This window comes from Salmo salar, chromosome ssa22 (assembly GCF_905237065.1).
Source record: "Salmo salar chromosome ssa22, Ssal_v3.1, whole genome shotgun sequence".
In the NCBI taxonomy this organism is placed as follows: Eukaryota; Metazoa; Chordata; class Actinopteri; order Salmoniformes; family Salmonidae; genus Salmo; species Salmo salar.
In genome coordinates this window covers 43,809,125-43,828,056 of record NC_059463.1, presented here as the reverse complement: position 1 = coordinate 43,828,056, position 18,932 = coordinate 43,809,125, and the positions used below count along the sequence as shown (strand labels likewise).

The following is an 18,932-nucleotide window of genomic DNA, read 5'->3' as shown; positions in this document are numbered from 1 at the left end:
TCAGAGTTTGTTTTGATATTTTAACCTGTGTATCGTGATTGCGTTTGGTGTGGGGGGACAAATTACATTTTTGCACGATGGCTTGGGTTCAGTGTTAGCCCTTGGCAACGCAGACGCTCGTTGGCGCAATAATTGAGTAATATATATTTCTAAATTTATGTTGCAAGGGGTGTAGTCTGCATGTTACTTCTCTATCGTTTTTTTGGGGGATTCCCTGTCCAGGAAATATTACAATATCTTCTATGTGATGCACGATCAATGTAATTTGTTAGTCTCATACATTTGATGTTTGCATGAAATCTGAACTCTTGAATTGAAAAAATATTGTGCTTTTTCAAGAAATCATTGGAGGAAAGAGTTCGGAAGCATAAATATGACGCCAATGACAAATGGTTCGCGAACGCGCACGCTTTAGCGTAAACATACACGTTCGACCTTGTTTTTGTTGATGTTTAACTTGACTGCGGCTGCGCGCGGCAGAATGTTGTTGCCGTTGGTGACGCGATTTGTAAAGAAAGAACAATTGGATAAAATATAAAAATCGATTTGTACTGTAGAGGAGTCGCATATTTTGGCTCCTCGACCGAAACACATTTTAGTAGGTTACAAACTAATCTACGCGCGAAGCTAGAGTTTGAGTTTCGGAGGCCGGAGTGGAGGGGAAGCCAGCTAGTCAACCTCACCCTTATGTGATCGTCCTTCCACGTCGCCGGGCGCTGCTACACTCAGAGCAAGAAAACAAAATAGCTTATCGCCATTATATGACCCAGTACTTAGCGTCATTATTTGGCCTCCATGTGGGTGAGGGATTTGTGTGTGTCAGATTATGGCGAGAAAAACAGTTAGCAGGAAAAGGAAGGCAGGGGAGTCCAAGGACCAACAACAACAACAGGTATGAGGAAACAGACTGGTGTTTCAGTGAATTGCCGTTAGCCATTCGAGCAAATCTTGGTTAGCCTAGTTGGCTAGCTAACGTTACCATTTTGCGTTGACTGGTTGAGCTAGCTAACTACTAACATATTCGTAGCGAATTTAACTCGATAGGTAACGCCACGCAGATAAAAAGCACGGTCGTTTTTACACTAACTAGATAACTATTAGTAACGTTAGCTTCCTACGGAACTCGATCCGTGTTACTAGCTAGAATGCCATGGTTAACGTTAGCTAGCTCACTGGCTAGTGTGCTTAGCCTATGTTAGTTCATGTTTCTATTTTAAATGTTTTATGTCGTTTGACTGTCCTTTTTTTTTATTACATGGACCGTTTCTCTAACTGGTTAGCTAGCTAATTTAGTTAGCTGGTTAAATTAGACTTGTGTGAGTGTTTCTGGTTAGGACCTAGGCCTACAACTACTAATGTTTTTTCCTAAGCACCGGATGTACTATTGGATCGTAGGGGATGGATGGAAAAATATATAGAATAGTCATTCTGAGAATGGAATACAATTTCAGTAACTGTAAAATTAATAGGAATTTTAGCTAGTTTATGTCCTATTCGACTGGTTACGGGTGGTTAAGTCATGTGTTGTATACCGACTGCAGTTGGGTTCAACTCAATTTCAATTCTTATTTTAGACTATATCCATTTGGTTGGTTAGGCAAAACATTTTTTGTTAATTAAAATGTATGTAAAAAGAGAATTGTTAAAGTATTGCCCCCAAATTCAGTGCCACATCCGGCATCGTGTTCCAATGTTGATGTACCACGGCCATATACAAAGCCCCTACTGCAGAAATGTCCAAGTAATAACACCGGTAGTTCCTATGTTACAACAATGCAAGTATGAATTGACGACCCAGAAATCCAAAGGTGATATGTTAATTGAATTCAGCAAATATATAATTGGCCTGCACAAATGACTCCTGTTTTTATTTAATTTGAACTTTTATTTAACTAGGCAGGTCAGTTAAGAACAAATTCTTATTTACAATGACGGCCAACCCCGGACGACGCTGGGCCAATTGTGTGCCGCCCTATGGGACTCCCACTCACGGCCGGATGTGATGCAGCCTGGATTCGAACCAAGGACTGCAGTGACTACTCTTGCACTTAGACTGCGTCACTCGGGAGCCAGAAGGAGCTAGCAAGTTTAATAGATAGCTACAGTAGTTGTCATGGTAACCAAACATACTTGCTAGTTTAGCTAACCAAACCATCGATTTTCATAATGTCAGTAATGTTTTCAATTTTACTTTTGCTTTCAAAAGCAGCTCAAACATAGAACATGTAAGAATGAACTATAGCTATTGAATTCTACCTTGTGTGTTTATAGGGAAATAATCCATCCTCTAAAATACTCAAGACAATCAGGAACAAGTATTCAACAATGCCATGGTATAAAGACAATTATAAACTGTGTGGTTCAAGCCCTGAATGCTGAAAGCTGTGGTATATTAGACCGTATACCATGGGTATAACAACATGTATTTTTACTAGGGATGCACCGATATGAAAGTTTTGGCCGATATATATTTTCCTTGCCCCAAAAATTATAACGATATTTAAAATTTTACTGGCCGTTTAAGCATTCTAGGACAGTTAAATAGTTGACACACACACTGACTAAAAGGTTATTTTGTTGGTATTTACGTATTTAAAACTTAAATACATTTAAGTAACCTTTATTGAACTAGGCAAGTCAGTTAAGAACACATTCTTATTTTCATTGATGGCATAGGAACGGTGGGTTAACTGCCTTGTTCAGGGGCAGAACGACACACTTGTCAGCTCGGGGATTCAATCTTGCAACCTTACGGTTAACTAGTCCAACGCTCTAACCACCTGCTTTACATTGCACTCCACGAGGAGCCTGCCTGTTATGCGAATGCAGTAAGAAGCCAAGGTAAGTTGCTAGCTAGCATTAAACTTATCTTATAAAAAACAAACAATCAATCAATCATAATCACTAGTTAACTACACATGGTTGATGATATTACTAGTTTATCTAGCCTGTCCTGCATTGCATATAATTGCTTGGGTACACGTTGCTCCAACCATAAACATCAATGCCTTTCTTAAAATCAATACACAGGTATATATTTTTACACCTGCATATTTAGTTAATATTGCCTGCTAACATGAATTTCTTTTAACTAGGGAAAATGTGTCACTTCTCTTGCAAACAGAGTCAGGGTATATGCAGCAGTTTGGGCCACCTGGCTCGTTGCGAACTGTGAAGACTATTTCTTCCTAATAAAGACAGCCGACTTCGCCAAACGGGGGATGATTTAACAAAAGCTCATTTGCGAAAAAAGCACAATCGTTGCACGACTGTACCTAACCATAAACATCAATGCCTTTCTTAAAATCAATACACAGAAGTATATATTATTAAACCTGCATATTTAGCTAAAAGAAATCCAGGTTAGCAGGCAATATTAACCAGGTGAAATTGTGTCACTTCTCTTGCGTTCATTGCACGCAGAGTCAGGGTATATGCAACAGTTTGGGCCGCCTGGCTCGTTGCGAACTAATTTGCCAGAATTTTACGTAATTATGACATAACATTGAAGGTTGTGCAATGTAACAGGAATATTTAGACTTAGGGATGCCACCCGTTAGATAAAATATGGAACGGTTTGGTATTTCACTGACAGGAAAACGTTTTGTTTTCGAGATGATAGTTTCTGGATTCGACCATATTAATGACCTAAGGCTCGTATTTCTGTGTGTTATAATTAAGTCTATGATTTGATAGAGCAGTCTGACTGAGCGATGGTAGGCACCAGCAGGCTCGTAAGCGTTCATTCAAACAGCACTTTCGTGCGTTTGCCAGCAGCCCTTCGCAATGCATTGCGCTGTTTATTACTTCAATCCTGTCAACTCCCAAGATTAGTCTGGTGTAACCGATGTGAAATGGCTAGCTAGTTAGCCGGGTGCGCGCTAATAGCGTTTCAAATGTCACTCGCTCTGAGACTTGGAGTAGTTGTTCCCCTTGCTCTACATGGGTAACGCTGCTTCGAGGGTGGCTGTTGTCGATGTGTTCCTGGTTTGAGCCCAGGTAGGAGCGAGGAGAGGGACGGAAGCTATACTGTTACACTGGCAATACTAAAGTGCCTATAAGAACATCCAATAGTCAAAGGTATATGAAATACAAATCGTATAGAGAGAAATAGTCCTATAATTCCTATAATAACTACAACCTAAAACTTCTTACCTGGGAATATTGAAGATTCATGTTAAAAGGAACCACCAGCTTTCATATGTTCTCATATTCTGAACAAGGAACTTAAACGTTAGCTTTTTTACATGGCACATATTGCACTTTTACTTCCTTCTCCAACACTTTGTTTTTGCATTATTTAAACCAAATTGAACATGTTTCATTATTTATTTGAGGCTGAATTGATTTTATTGATGTATTATATTAAGTTAAAATAAGTGTTCATTCATTATTGTTGTAATTGGCAATTTTACAAAAAATAAAATAAAAGTAGCAGATCAATCGGTATCGGCTTTCTTTTATCCCCCCCCCCCCAATAATCGGTATCGGCGTTGAAAAAGCATATTCGGTCGACCTCTAATGCTTACCGATATATCGTGCATCCCTAATTTTTACTGCTCTAATTACGTTGGTAACCAGTTCATAATAGCAATAAGTCACCTCGGGTTTTTGTGGTATATGGCCAATATACCATGGCTAAGCGCTGTTTCCAGGCACTCCGCATTGCATCGTGCTTAAGAACAGCCCTTAGCCGTGGTGTATTGGCCATATACCACACCCCTCGGGCCTTATTGCTTAATTAACACAGGTCTCATAAACAATATCTCAAGCACAAGCCCACATGCTAGTGAGTAGCCAGATAATCATTATATTTCAAGTTTAGCCTACTAGGATCTATTTTCTAACTTACAAGGCAGAACAGTTGAATTGTTATGAACACACCCTTCTGTCCGTTTCCAACTGTTTGAACAGCATGGTAGCCTGTCCATGTTGAAATCAAGTAGCCTACCTTATTTCTCAGAATGAGAACAAGTTGACAATTCTGTATATAATTGTGCTTCATGGTTATTGCACATTTAAAACATGCAGACTAAACAGCAAGTATAGCAGTCTTTGGCTAAAATGCTTCTACTGGTACCGCAATGCAGAGTGCGACAAACTGAGGAATTATTTCCCAGAATCAATGTTTATTGATACTCCCATTTTAGTAGTCTGCTCTGCTCGCAATTTGAGTTGAGATATAAGAAGGGTATCGTTAGAAAGGTTATCTTCTCAATAGCTAGGTTTCCATCCATTTGGTGACAGATTTTCATGTGAATATTCTAAAATCTGCATCAAATCAACATGCGCAATTTCCCACCAGAGATGTTTCCATTAAATAGAGTTGTTGCAGGTAAATGGCAGTGCGTGATGACATAGTGCACATAAAAATACCTTTTGCGGTTCAATTCCCATCTACTGAATAAAAAATACAACTTTTCAACTCTACTGATGTTTGTCTCACGTAAAAAAAAAATGCTTTATATAGCATGTGTCCCCTCTGGTATTGGCACGTGTGCTCTAGTTGAAAGCGCGCAGGTATTTGACTAGAGCGCATGTATAGCCTACATGATGAGATTAAAAAGAGCAAGATTGTTTATTTGCCAAAAGGCAGCCAAGCATCGATGATTTCACCAGAATAAGTCCCTCGATCTTTATAGGAAAGGAGCATCAAGCTCATCACCATGCACTTTCACCACCCTGTGATAACTTATTTCATCTGTAGCCTAATAAACTGCATGCTTTCCTGGCGAGTCGTTGTGGGAGGACCACACGTGATATCAACAGAAAGGTATAAAAGTTCCAGTATATAGTGTATGAGGTCATAGAAGAAGTTTTGTAGTGATTCCTTTGTTGTTGATGTAATTAATATTTGTTGGTCTGTGGTGTGTAATGAGGAGCAAGCAGACACTGCACTTGACATATGACATTTCTTATTCCAGTCACTAATACGCATGCACCCATTTAAGAAATTACTATTGATGAGCAATTAAAAAATTGTATGGTTGAGAGGGATGAGGCAAAATGAATGGCAAATAAGTCTGGCAGCACAATCGATTGGCAAACATACTGCAAATTGAGAAATTATGAGACTAAGCTGAATAAAAATAATAAACTATTCTATGAAACAAAGATGAATGATAGTAAAAGCTTTGGAGCACCTTAAATGAAATGTTGGGCAAAAGGGCAAACTCATCTGTCATTCATTGAATCAGATGGCTCATTCATCACAAAACCCACTGATATTGCCAATTACTTACATTTCTTTCCCGTGGCAAGATTAGCAAACTTAGGCATGACTTAATGCGGCTTTTGACATTATCGATCATAGTCTGCTGATGGAAAAACGTATGTGTTATGGCTTTACACCCCCTGCTATATTGTGGATAAATGGTTAACTGTCTAACAGTACACAGAGGGTGTTCTTTAATGGAAGCCTCCAACATAATCCAGGTAGAATCAGGAATACCCCAGGGCAGCTGTCTAGGCCCCTTACTTTTTTCAATCTTTACTAACGACATGCCACTGGCTTTGAGTAAAGTGTGTCTATGAATGTGGCTGACTCAACACTATACACGTCAGCTACTACAGCGAGTGAAATCTCTGCAACACTTAACAAAAAGCTGCAGTTAGTTTCAGAATGGGTGGAAAGAATAAGTTAGTTCTAACTATTTCTAAAAATAAAAGCATTGTATTTGGGACAAATCATTCACTAAACCCTAAACCTCAACTAACTACTTTAATAAATGTGGTAATCCTGGATTGTTAACTGTCATGCTCAAAGCATGTTGATACAACAGTAACTAAAATGGGGAGAAGTCTCTCCATAATAAATCATTTCTTTGCCCTTTTAACAACATCAGCAAGGCAGGTCCTACATGCCATATATTTGTCGCACCCCCGACTCCTGTTCAGTTGTGTGGTCAGGTGCCACAGATGGAATTACAATTGGGTCAGAACAGGGCACCACGGCTGGCCCTTAAATGTACACGCAGAGCTAACAATGATGTGCATATAAACCTCTCATGGCTCAAAGTGGAGTAGAGATTGACTTCCTCACTACTTGTTTTTGTAAGTGTTGACATGCTGAATGCACCGAGGTGTCTGTTTAAACTACTAGCACGTAGCTCGGACACACATGCATATCACACAAGAAATGCCACTGAAGGGCTCTTCACAATCCCCTAGTCAAGAACAGACTATGGGAGTCGCACAGTACTACATAGTCATGGTTATGTGGAACTCTATTCCCACATCAGGTAACTGATGCAAGCAGTAGAATCAGATTTAAAAACCAGATAAAAATACACCTTGTGGAACAGCAGGGACTGTGAAGCAACACAGACACATGCACATAAAGTAAATCTGTCAAAGATACGTTCTCTAGCCTAAAATACAATTTTGTTTATTGAATTGCAGGAGCATAGGAAATTTAATGAACATTTTGTTCCATATTCACTTGGAATGACCCTGTTCTAAATAGTCAGTGTTCTTGATTTACTTCGTGCTGTTCATTTCATTTAAACCTTGTACTAACCTTTCTCCTTCTCGCTTTTTCTCTCTCCTCCGTCAGGTGGCCTGGTGCCAGTCGGCGAGCAAGCGGACGCGTGTGTCCTCCTCGTCCCGGCACGCTCAGCAGTGGTGGCGTAGTCAGTGCTCGGTGGTGTGTGCGCTCCGGGGCCGAGAGTTTCGGCCGCAGCAGCAGCATGAGTGGCGGCTCCAGCGTAGCCTGCGGGGCTTTGCTGCCGGCCGCCTCCCGGGCATCCTCAAGGAGCGGGAGTTCTCCCTTGGCCGCCTCAACAAGGTGTTTGCCTCCCAGTGGCTCAACCACCGTCAGGTGGTGTGTGGAACCAAGTGCAATACTGTGAGACATTGGCCTCTTGTTTTACTCTACTTTGCTTTCTTCTTTCAAAAAACGGAAAAAGTGTATTAACATTTGCTGTTAACCGGAAAACCTTGAACTGACCTATTATGAAGCAAAAAATGCGCCCCCCCAATGATTCCAGACCATTTAACTTTTTCTCTTACCAGATTTCTTTCTTCCTCTACCCAGCTATTTGTGGCAGATGTTCTGACAGGGCAGATCACCCGCATCCCAATGCTTAAGGACCGACACGGTGGTGGAGGGGCCCCCGGGGGGGTTGCGGGGACAATAGGGGCCCCCTTCCTCCCTGGTAGTGGCTCAGTGTCTGGGCTGGACCAGCAAGGCTGTGGGATCCATGCCATCGAGCTTAACCCCTCCGGCACTCTGTTGGCCACCGGCGGAGACAACCCCAACAGCCTGGCCGTCTACCGGCTGCCTACCCTGGATCCCGTCTGCGTGGGGGACGTGAGTGGTTCCCCTCTCTTCTTGGTACTGAGCTACACAAAGTGGGACAGCACTGGTGGCTGAGACAGCCTAAGCAAGCCTGATCATACATTGAAACAAGTTGTTCTCTGTTTTTCAGGATGGTCATAAAGACTGGATCTTCTCCATTGCGTGGATCAGCGACAGAATGGCTGTGTCAGGTGGGTGTTAAGTGACACACTGCTAAGCCATAGGAAGACCTTCACACTATTGTTCATCTGCAATAGTTTTTTTATGTGTGTAATATTGTCTCTGTATAAAATCAACCAACCAATCAATCTGCTGCTATTCTACAGGGTCCCGGGACGGTTCAATGGGGCTGTGGGAGGTGTCTGAGGTGGTTCTGAGCCACTCCATGAGACAGCAGGATGAAGAGGGGGTCCCCTGCTACTCCCACATCTCCCACCGTGCCCTGGAGGACATCCCCAAGGAATACACCAACCCGTACAACTGCAAAGTGCGCGCCCTGGCCTTCAACAACAACCACAAGGTCAGACATACCTCCCTCCTACACCTCTGAGACAAACCACAGCCTGTGTTCTCTAGTAAAAATCTGTGTTGTACTACAGCCCTGTACTTACGGGGACCTACACACTATCTTGTTTTGCCTTCTCTCAGGAGCTTGGTGCAGTGTCCCTGGATGGCTATTTCCACCTTTGGAAGGCAGAGCAAAACTTGAGCAAGGTCTGTTTGAGTATATCTGTTTCTGCTCTGCATAGCAATGTTTGTTTGGTTCTGTGACTGTACTTTCTTGGGGACATTGAAGATTATGAAGACTTGGCTGGTGTCGTCATGAGTCAATATTAAACAGTACTGTATTTTTGTTGAATGTCCTCGCATACCAAACCTTTCTGGTCAAGATGATTGTGTAAATAATATATTTCTGTTTTTTTATTTGAATTTCTAAAAACATGTTTTCGCTTTGTCATTATGGGGTATTGTGTGCAGATTGATGAGGATTTTTATTTATTTAATCCATTTTAGAATAAGGCATGTACATGTAACAAAATGTAGGTTATGCATGCCATAGCAAAGGAATAGGCCATTTGTCAGGGCCTGCTGTGGGCTGCCCGGTCAGCTCTTTACTGCGTGGTACAGACAATTTGAAATTGGCGATGCATCGATGGCTGTCAATCATCTTCGATATCCGATACCATTGTAACATCGCCAAACCCTAACGCACATAGTTGTTCAGTACCTTTTGTTATGCGACTCGAATTTGAGCTCAGGTACATCCTATTTCCATTGATCATCCTTGAAATGTTTGTACAACTTGATTGGAATATATATATATATATATATATATATATATATATATATGCGCCCACAGTTGACAGTGCATGTCAAAGCAAAAACCAAGCCATGAGGTATGGGGAAGGATACCAGAACACAGTGGCCTCCATTCTTAAATGGAAGAAGTTCGGAACCACTTCCCTGACCAAGACTCTTCCTAGAGTTGTCTGAAAGGCCAAACTGAGCAATCGGGGGAGAAGGGCCTTGGTCAGGGAGGTGACCAAGAACCCGATGGTTACTCTGACAGAGCTCCGGAGTTCTTCTATGTAGATGGGAGAACCTTCCAGAAGGACAGCCATCTCTGCAGCACTCCACCAATCAGACCTTTATGGTAGTGGCCAGATGGAAGCCACTCCTCAGTAAAAAAGGCACATGACAGCCTGCTTGGAGTTTGCCAAAAGGCATCTAAAGGCCTCAGACCATGTGTGGTCTGATGAAACCAAGATTGAACTCTTTGGCCTGAATGCCAAGCATCATGTCTGGAGGAAACCTGGCACCATCCCTACGGTGGTGGGGTGGAAAAAACAATTTTCTTTAATGTAACAAAGTCTGTAACGTAACAAAATGTGGAAAAAGTCCAGGGGTCTGAATACTTTCCGAATGCACTGTATTTAAATATGTTATAACAATTTACAGAATGCAACTTATTAACAATGTAGACAGAGCTAAGATTTTCACCAAAGCAGCGCAGAATGTCCAGTCAGATAAAATTTTTCTCTCAATGTTGGTTGATCTGAAGCCTATTTTAGTTTTTATAGAGGACACTGGTGTCTTATTTTAAAATCCACATTTGGTATTTTCTCTCCATTTGATATGAATATGACTTAAATGTTTATGCATGCTGTCTTTCTCCCGCCGTGCTATTTCATTATTAATCAATGAATTTATCTAACCGAATTCTAGGCTATCTCAAAGTTTGAAGTTGTTTTTGAATAACCTAAAAATATGATAGGCCTAAGGGAATAATGAGAGGTAGAACAAACAATAGCAAGATAGAAAAATCAAACTAGTAGTTTGAACAAACCTTAGTTGGGCAAGGCTTAGTCTATTATAAAATAAAGGATGCATGCATCCCTCCTTCCAGTTGCGAACCAAACAGCCAAAAGCCAAATCCTACTGATAGCCTATCAAAACCATTAAGACAAGTTAGTTATTTAGAGTATTTCCCAAATTGGCTAATAGTGTCATGTCCAAACATTGCAGCTTTCAAATGGGAACAATTAGAAAATTGCCTATAGACTGGCTTTGCATCACAGCTCTATTTTGAATGGAAAATATTAGGGTGAACAATAAGTGAAATTTAGCAAAAAATATCAAGATGGAACATTTTTATGAGAAGTCAAAAGAACTTACAGCTGAGCAAAGCTTATGAAAGCAGCGACATGTAGAGTAGGCCTATTTAAATAGGCTACATTTCTAATACCGTAATTTCCGGACTATAAGCCGCAACTTTTTTCCCACGCTTTGAACCTCGCGGCTTAAACAATGACGCGGCTAATATATGGATTTTTCCCGCTTTCACATTTTTTTTCTCCAAAAAAACACATTCTGTGACGTGCTCAGTTTTTGGGCGGCATGAAGCTTTCATTAGACCAATGAAATTGCCTAACGGGTTAAGGTCAAACAACTTTTTTGTTTACTGTTTAGATTAAATCGAGCGCTCTCAAACTTCCCATCATTCTGATTATGGTAGTCATTTTGTCACCCTCATCATTTTGTCAGCCTCATCAGACGATACGAAAGAGGTTGAACAGGCTAGTAATAAGGGTTGCAACAATTTCAGCAGATAATTTTAGAAAGAGAGGGTCCAGATTGTCTAGCCCGGCTGATTTGTATGGGTCCAGATTTCCAGCTCTTTCAGAACATCAGCCATCTGGATTTGGGTGAAGGAGAAATGGTGGGGGCATTGGCGGGTTGCTGTGGAGGGTGCCGGGCAGTTGACCGGGGTAAAGTTAGCCAGGTGGAATGCATGGCCAGCCGTAGAGAAATGCTTATTGAAATTCTCAATTATAGTGGATTTATCGGTGGTAACAGCGTTTCCTAGCCTCAGAGCAGTGGGCAGCTGGGAGGAGGTGCTCTTATTCTCCATGGACTTTAGTGTCCCAGAACTTTTTTGAGTTAGTACAACAGGATGCAAATTTCTGTTTGAAAAAGCTAGCCTTAGCTTTTCTAACTGCCTGTGTATATTTGTTCCTAACTTCCCTGAAAAGTTGCATATCACGGGGGCTATTCAATGCTAATGCAGAACGCCACAGGATGTTTTTGTGCTGATCAAGGGCAGACAGTTCTGGAGTGAACCAAGGACTATATCTATTCCTAGTTCTACATTTTTTGAGTAGGGCATGCTTATTTAAGATGGTGAGGAAGGCACTTTTAAAGAATAGCCAGGCATCATCTACTGATGGGATGAGGCCAATGTCATTTCAGGATACCCCGGCCAGGTCGATTAGAAAGGCCTGCTCGCAGAAGTGTTTTAGGGAGCGTTTGACAGTGAACTCCCGTACGGACTCGGGAGAGGCGAAGGTTGAGAGCCATGCGTCCTCCGAAACACGACCCCGCCAAGCCGTGCTGCTTCTTGACACAATGCTTGCTTAACCCAGAAGCCAACTGCACCAATGTGTTGGAAGAAACACTGTACACCTGACTACCGTGTGAGCCTGCATTGCGCTCGGCCTGCCATAGGAGTCGCAAGAGCGCGATGGGACAAGGACAACCCGGCCCGCCAGCTAAACCCTCCCCTAACCCCCTGGGCCAATTGTCGCCTCATTGGTTTCCCGGTCGCGGTCGGCTGCAACACAGCCTGGGATTGAACCAGGATCTGTGTGACACAGCTAGCACTGCGATTCAGTGCCTTAGACCGCTGCACCACTCGGGAGGTCCCGGTGTGTGCAAACTTTTGACTGGTACTGTACATGTCTATCCCCATCTAACAAGCCTGTGTATCTGTTGTACATAGCTGCTGTCCACAAAGCTGCCTCACTGCAAGGAGAATGTATGTCTGGCATACGGTCAGGACTGGTCGGTGTATGCGGTGGGCTCTCAGGCCCATGTGTCCTTCCTAGACCCCCGGCAGCCCACTCACAACATCAAATCAGTCAGCTCCCGGGAGAGGGGAAGTGGTAAGGAATTGACACCACACTACAATGTTTCTCACACACACACAGGGTGTATTGGTGTGTATATATATTATATTATATATATAATATATATATATATTAGAACACTATAGCATATATTCTGTAAACTTTCTGTAACTTTCATTTCATTCCATTTTTCCAGAGGCAACACGAGGTACTACAAACACATTCCATCAAGAAGCAAAACAAAACCCAAACATTCGCCAAGACCTGCTCTGCACTTATGCTGCCTTCAAGTGGTGTCGGAATTATCGGAAATAGGAGTTACCGACTCTGAAATTTCACTTGAATGGCCCTCCATGTCGGGATTACGAGTTGGAAAAGCGGGAGAAAATAATGAAATCCTAATTTACGAGTTGTGCCGTTTCATCACTGTCCTTTTCAACCAAAAGATGATTAAACAATCCATTTACATTATTTGTACATTATTTTAATGTGAATAATGAAGCTAGTTTGGCTATTTTGTCAACGTTAGCCAGCTAGCTAAAATATTATTAGGGACGTTAGCTAGCTAGATTTATTATTAGCAACATTAGCCAGCTAGCTAAATTATTATTATTAGCAACGTTAGTCAGCTTGCTAAATTATTATTAGCAACGTTAGCTAACTGGCTAAAATATCATTGGTTGAAGGGTTGTTCCGAATCCAAAAGCACTTGGACACACTGTCGTATTTACGACTTCACCAACTGGGAAATGCGAGTTTCCGAGTAGCATTTGAACGCAGCATTACAATGAAGTGCAGAGGCAGTACTTTTAAAAGGAACATTTATTACAGCTTTTTTTAAAGACGTTTTAAAGCTATTAAAGGCAAGTTATTAACTTGTTTGTGTGTGCTCGTTCACAGGCATCCGCTCGGTGAGTTTCTATGAACACATAGTGACTGTGGGCACAGGCCAGGGCTCCCTGCTGTTCTATGACATCAGAGCCCAGAGGTTCCTGGAGGACCCTTCCAGCCCGGCCGGCGGGTTCCGGCAGCGCCCAGGAGAGGGCATCCTCAAACTCGCCACAGGGAAGGGCTGGCTGGTACGATTCTTTTATTGATTATTCCCCTTTTGTACACCCCTCTCAGGAACTTTTAACTTGAAGTGTCCTGCTATTACTATATACACTACATGACCAAAAGTATGTGGACACCTGCTCTTCTCATTCCAAAAGCATGGGCGTTCATATGAAGTTGGTCCCCCCTTTGCTGCTAATACAGCCTCCACTCTTCTGGGAACATACTGAGTATACATACTGGACCTCTGAGACCCTGAAGCGACATTTGTCTGGATTTAGTTTGAGATTAAGAGCTTTTATCCTGTCCATGATCTGGCGGAGGGGCTCGTCGTGTTCCTGACCAGGATGTCGACCATAATGATTTTGACAGGGTTGTTCTGCGAAGAGCTGCTCCATGCACCTCCTGAAACACTTCACTTCCTGTAGAGATTCCACAGGGCGTGAGTAGGAAGTGATATCTGCCCCCTGGGGTCATGAAGGTGGTGAGCTTTGACGCTTCATCAAGTGTGCTCTGCCAGAACCAAAACTTGGCATTCAACATGAACATCAGGCACGTCTGAGCTCCCCTGCTCCACTGTTTTCATGGGATGATGTGGCCTGAGGAGTGCTTTGTTGAGATGGACTGGATCAATGCATATTCTCACTCTTCTATCCTTTTTCTTTACAGCCACCATGGATGGCTGAGACCAATTCCATGGCCTCTTCTCTCGTGATGAGATCTTGTCCTTCCATTCGGTCCATCTCCTTGATCACTTTTTCCTTCAAGTCAAATTTTATTGGTCACATACATATTTTTAGCAGATGTTATTGCGTGTGTAGCAAAATGCTTGTGTTCCTAGCTCCAACAGTGCAGTAGTATCTTCATGACGAGTGGCACACTTCTGGGAGCCCACGCTGTGGGGTAAACAGTCATCCAGCCGCATGTGGTAAACGGCTGGTAGCTTACCCACTGTGCTGCAGTCAAACAGGTCTCTGTATTCAGTCTGCTCAGGGGCTTCATTCTGGACTGCATGCACTTCAGGTTGGAGATAAACTAAGCCCAGTCTGATACTGTCAGAGAGGGCAATGAGTGGTTTGACTTCACGATACACCACATGGAATTGTAATTTTCCACCTATGAAGTCCAGAGTGGCAGTAAAAGTCTTAATCACCTGTCCTCTATAAGCCACTAGATTCACTGTCTTTGAGTGGTCAACAGGAGCGCTTGGGTCAACGTGTTGTAGCCCCAGTGTACATTTTTTTGTTTAATGTTCTCACTGCTATTGATGGTTGAGAGATCTGTGAATATCTTTCCCCTTTCTGATGTTATATCCACATTTTTACAGTTTAGTAGATCTGCTGGTTCAGGTGTCTCCTGTGTCCCCAGTTCATTAACCCTGTGTGAATACCTGCCTCTGCATGGATTGGGAGGAGCAGCCTGTGCTGGTCTGTTTGTAGTACACATGACCAAAAGTATGTGGAGGCCTGCTCTTCAAACATCTCATTCCAAAATCATGGGAATTAATATGGAGTTGATCCCCTCTTTGCTGCTATAACAGCCTCCACAATACTGGGAAGGCTTTCCACTAGATGTTGGAACATTGCTGCGGGGACTTGCATCCATTCAGCCACAAACGCATTAGTGAGGTCGGGAACTGATGTTGGGCGATTAGGCCTGGCACGCAGTCGGCGTTCCAATTCATCCCAAAGGTGTTCAATGAGGTTGAGGTCAGGGCTCTGTGCAGGCCAGTCAAGTTCTTTCACACTTATCTCCACTAACCATTTCTCCTAGAAGTTACTCCTAGAAGTTTCCACTTCACAATAACAGCCCTTACAGTTGACCGGGGCACCTCTAGCAAGGCAGAAATTTGACGGACTGACTTTTTGGAACGGTGGCGTCCTGTAACGGTGCCACGTTGAAAGTCACTGAGCTCTTCTGTAAGACCATTCTACTGCCAATGTTTGTCTATGGAGATTGCATGGCTGTGTGCTCGATTTTATACACCTGTCAGCATCGGGTGTGGCTGAAATAGTTGAATCCACTCATTTGAAGGGATGTCCACACACTTTTGTATATAAAGTGTATCTCCTTAATGCTGTTGTAAGAATGACATGAAATACTGGTTACTCCAGCATTTCTAGATTGTGACTATTGACAACACTATCATGACACAGAACATATTTATGAACAGCTGACTTTAGAGTACACTAAAAGAAACTGTGATTCAGTGACGCCTGACCTCATGTGTTGGTAGTCTATCTTGGACCTGCCTTGACAAGATGCTAGCACAAGACAACAAGTACCATTTCCCCCTCTGTTCTTTCACCCTTGTTTTCAGCAGCGGTGTTGGGTCTCAAAAAGGATATTTAAAAAAATATATATATATTGCTCCATTATAATTTTTCTACATGCTTTATATCTGGTTTTAGTCGTTAAAGTTTACACTGGAAAACTTTTTACCGTCCTGAAAATATATTCCCCCCCCCCAGTGGAGGCCACAATTGAAATGCATATAGGGGAAACACTGATGTCACCCCCTCCCCTCACACCTGTTTCTCTCGTTCTCCCTCAGAATCACGACGAGACGTGGAGGAGCTACTTCTCGGACATCAACTCGTTTCCCAACGCCGTGTACACACACTGCTATGACGACTCCGGCACCAAGCTGTTTGTGGCCGGCGGACCGCTGTGCTCAGGCCTTCACGGCAACTACGCAGCCCTCTGGAGCTAGCCTTCCCTTCTCCTCCTCCTCTGTCTCGCTATTCTCTCCTTACCCCACTACCCAGCCCCCCCCCCCCTTCCTGCTTTTAGCGTTTCACTCACTGTTGTCCCTCCTTAGTGGACTCAGGAGCATGATCTTGGCCCCCCCCTTTTCTTAACACGGCTTCCATATTGCCACTGTGTATCTCGTCAACACCTCTTCCATATTGCCACTGTGTATCTCGTCAACACCTCCTTGTTGCATCCCTCCATCCTCCCTTGCACTTTGCCCTGTTTATATTCAGTTCTTTCATCTCTGCTCCCTGTTTTTTTATATAGATGATTAACCAGTGATGATGTAATGAGCTGAGAGGTCCGCTTTTGAAAAACTCAAATGAAAGTTTAACGTTTTATTACAATTTTTTTGTCTGTTTTTGGGAGTATGTCATACTGGCATAGACCGTTCCCTTGTGCGGACATTGGCGACACTCTCCTTACTGTTCCCCTTCTCTCTCTCTCTTCTCTCTCTCTCCGAAACTGATGGCAATATAAAATATTGAGGATGGGGGAACATAAGAGACAAAGTTCTGAAGGAAGGAACAGGAGTATAGTTAGACTTTTCTAAGAAACTGAAAAAGGACATGGTCATTGGTTGGTAGCGTACCACCCTGTGCCATAGCAACCAATAAGAGCCGTAGCGATGGAAAAACTACCCAAACAGACGCAAGGTGAGAAGAAGCAGAGGATGAGTACAACCAATCAGACAGCGGCAGCCACTTGTTTTTTTGTTTTTCCCTGACTGATGATGTAAAGGAGTGATGACTGTAGATGCTAAATGCCATAGGTATTCTGCAATGAATAATAATCCTGAAGAATGCTTATTTTATTTTGATTCTGACTGTGTGATTTGACATAAACGTACACTTGTTGATATTACTACTATCTTTATTATAATTTATTTTCCCACTATTACCCTTAGTTATGGTTTACGGCCGGGGCATTCAACGTCAGGGCCGTGCGGAACGCAATGTCTGTTGGTTCTCTTTCTTCCCAGTTACTGGTCCATTCATGTCAGTGGTTGTGTATATCACAAAGCACGATCATTAAGTCAGCTAGCTAACTTGGATAAACATTCATACATGGCTGTTGATGTTGTGGATTATCCCTTACTTAGACCATTTCAAGTTCAACACCTTCTTGCTTTTTGAACTAGGAAATATGGAGTTGTTTGAGGAAATTTTTGAAACATTATCTTGCTAATAACTCTTTGATCCTGCTTTGTGACATAACACCGTGGTTAACATGTTCTAAACCAGCTGCTGATTTAAAAACAAGGATGAAAACCTGCAGACATTGCTGACCTTAAGCGCCTGAATCCCAAATCAGACCCTTGCCCTTTCCTCCTAGGCACTTGTGTAGATCTGAGAGAATTTAATAGGTGTAAGCAATATGGTGACAGCTCCATCAATGCCCTCTGATAGGCCAGATGGCATTGTTGCCATTTTGCCAAGACTTTCCCAATACTAACAGATCTCAGGTGTATTCACTAGAAGCCAACAGAAGCAAGCAGAATGAAGCAGGGAGAGACTTACCTGAATTGGTCCAATAGAAACTCTTGTTTTCATTGTAAAGGTTTTTTTGTTTGGAGTAAATGGTTTCCATTGCAAAACGGTTTGCTAAGGTCATGGTCTGAATGAATACATCCCTGGACAAGCGCATAGGATGTAAGGCAAGGGGTTGGAGTTGAATACATCTGGAGGTACCATAGTTTTTGTCACTGTTGGTTCTAATACACTTTTTTTTCCTCTTTTTTTTCTTTTTTCTATCAAGGGATGAGTGTAGCTGCTCTTTTCCTTGTGTGCAAAGGCAGGGTATATTTGAGTGACTTTGTTGCCTTTTCTATAGTCTTTCTGTGAAAGACTTGTAGGCTGACATAGTTTTGCTTTTTGGAACTTTGAGAGTTTTCATGATAATGCGAGAACAAAAAGAGACCCAATTAAGACCATAAGTTGAACAAATAACCACTTTTAAAGTGTATTTTATAAATGTGTATGTGTGAAATGCATAGGGACAAATGCATACATTTTTATGTATATGTTCCAGGAAGTGTGTGAACTGACCCTTGTCTTTACTTTGGTGGTGACCTATTTTATACCTTTACACACCTCATGAATGTTTTTAGAAATGATTGAACCTGGGGATATTGTATGATGTCAACAACAGCCGAAACCAACCTATAAATCTTTAAAATGAAAATAATGATAAATTAAAAATATGTAATATTTCTCTTATTTCATATTGCTGTTTGTGTGTGGTTTATTTCATATTTGTGCCGTAGTTAAATCACTCAAATTGCTCATTGAGGGATGCTGTAGGCCTACAGTACTTACGAAGTTAAATTCATTGTACGGACAGGGTTACTGACAAATTACTGATAGACATCATAGGTGACTCTGGCTATACTCTAAAACGTTTACTTATATCAACGACAC

The 18,932-nt window shown here is 42.2% G+C and overlaps 1 protein-coding gene across 2 annotated transcripts; it reads left to right on the top strand.

Annotated features, from left to right (window-relative positions):
- Positions 1 to 437: 437 nt before the first annotated feature.
- Positions 438 to 18,736, top strand: LOC106583426 (DDB1- and CUL4-associated factor 12). Of its 2 annotated transcripts, XM_014167573.2 has the most exons (10): positions 438 to 892; positions 7,556 to 7,846; positions 8,036 to 8,311; positions 8,430 to 8,490; positions 8,626 to 8,819; positions 8,948 to 9,013; positions 12,579 to 12,741; positions 12,902 to 12,913; positions 13,606 to 13,784; positions 16,313 to 18,736. In XM_014167573.2, the coding sequence occupies exons 1-10, from the start codon at positions 827 to 829 to the stop codon at positions 16,469 to 16,471; spliced, it is 1,467 nt and encodes a 488-aa protein (XP_014023048.1). In that variant the 5' UTR covers positions 438 to 826; the 3' UTR covers positions 16,472 to 18,736. The 2 variants fall into 2 exon arrangements, with proteins under 2 accessions (XP_014023048.1, XP_014023049.1); XM_014167574.2 differs by lacking the exon at positions 12,902 to 12,913.
- The last annotated feature ends 196 nt before the right edge of the window (positions 18,737 to 18,932 follow it).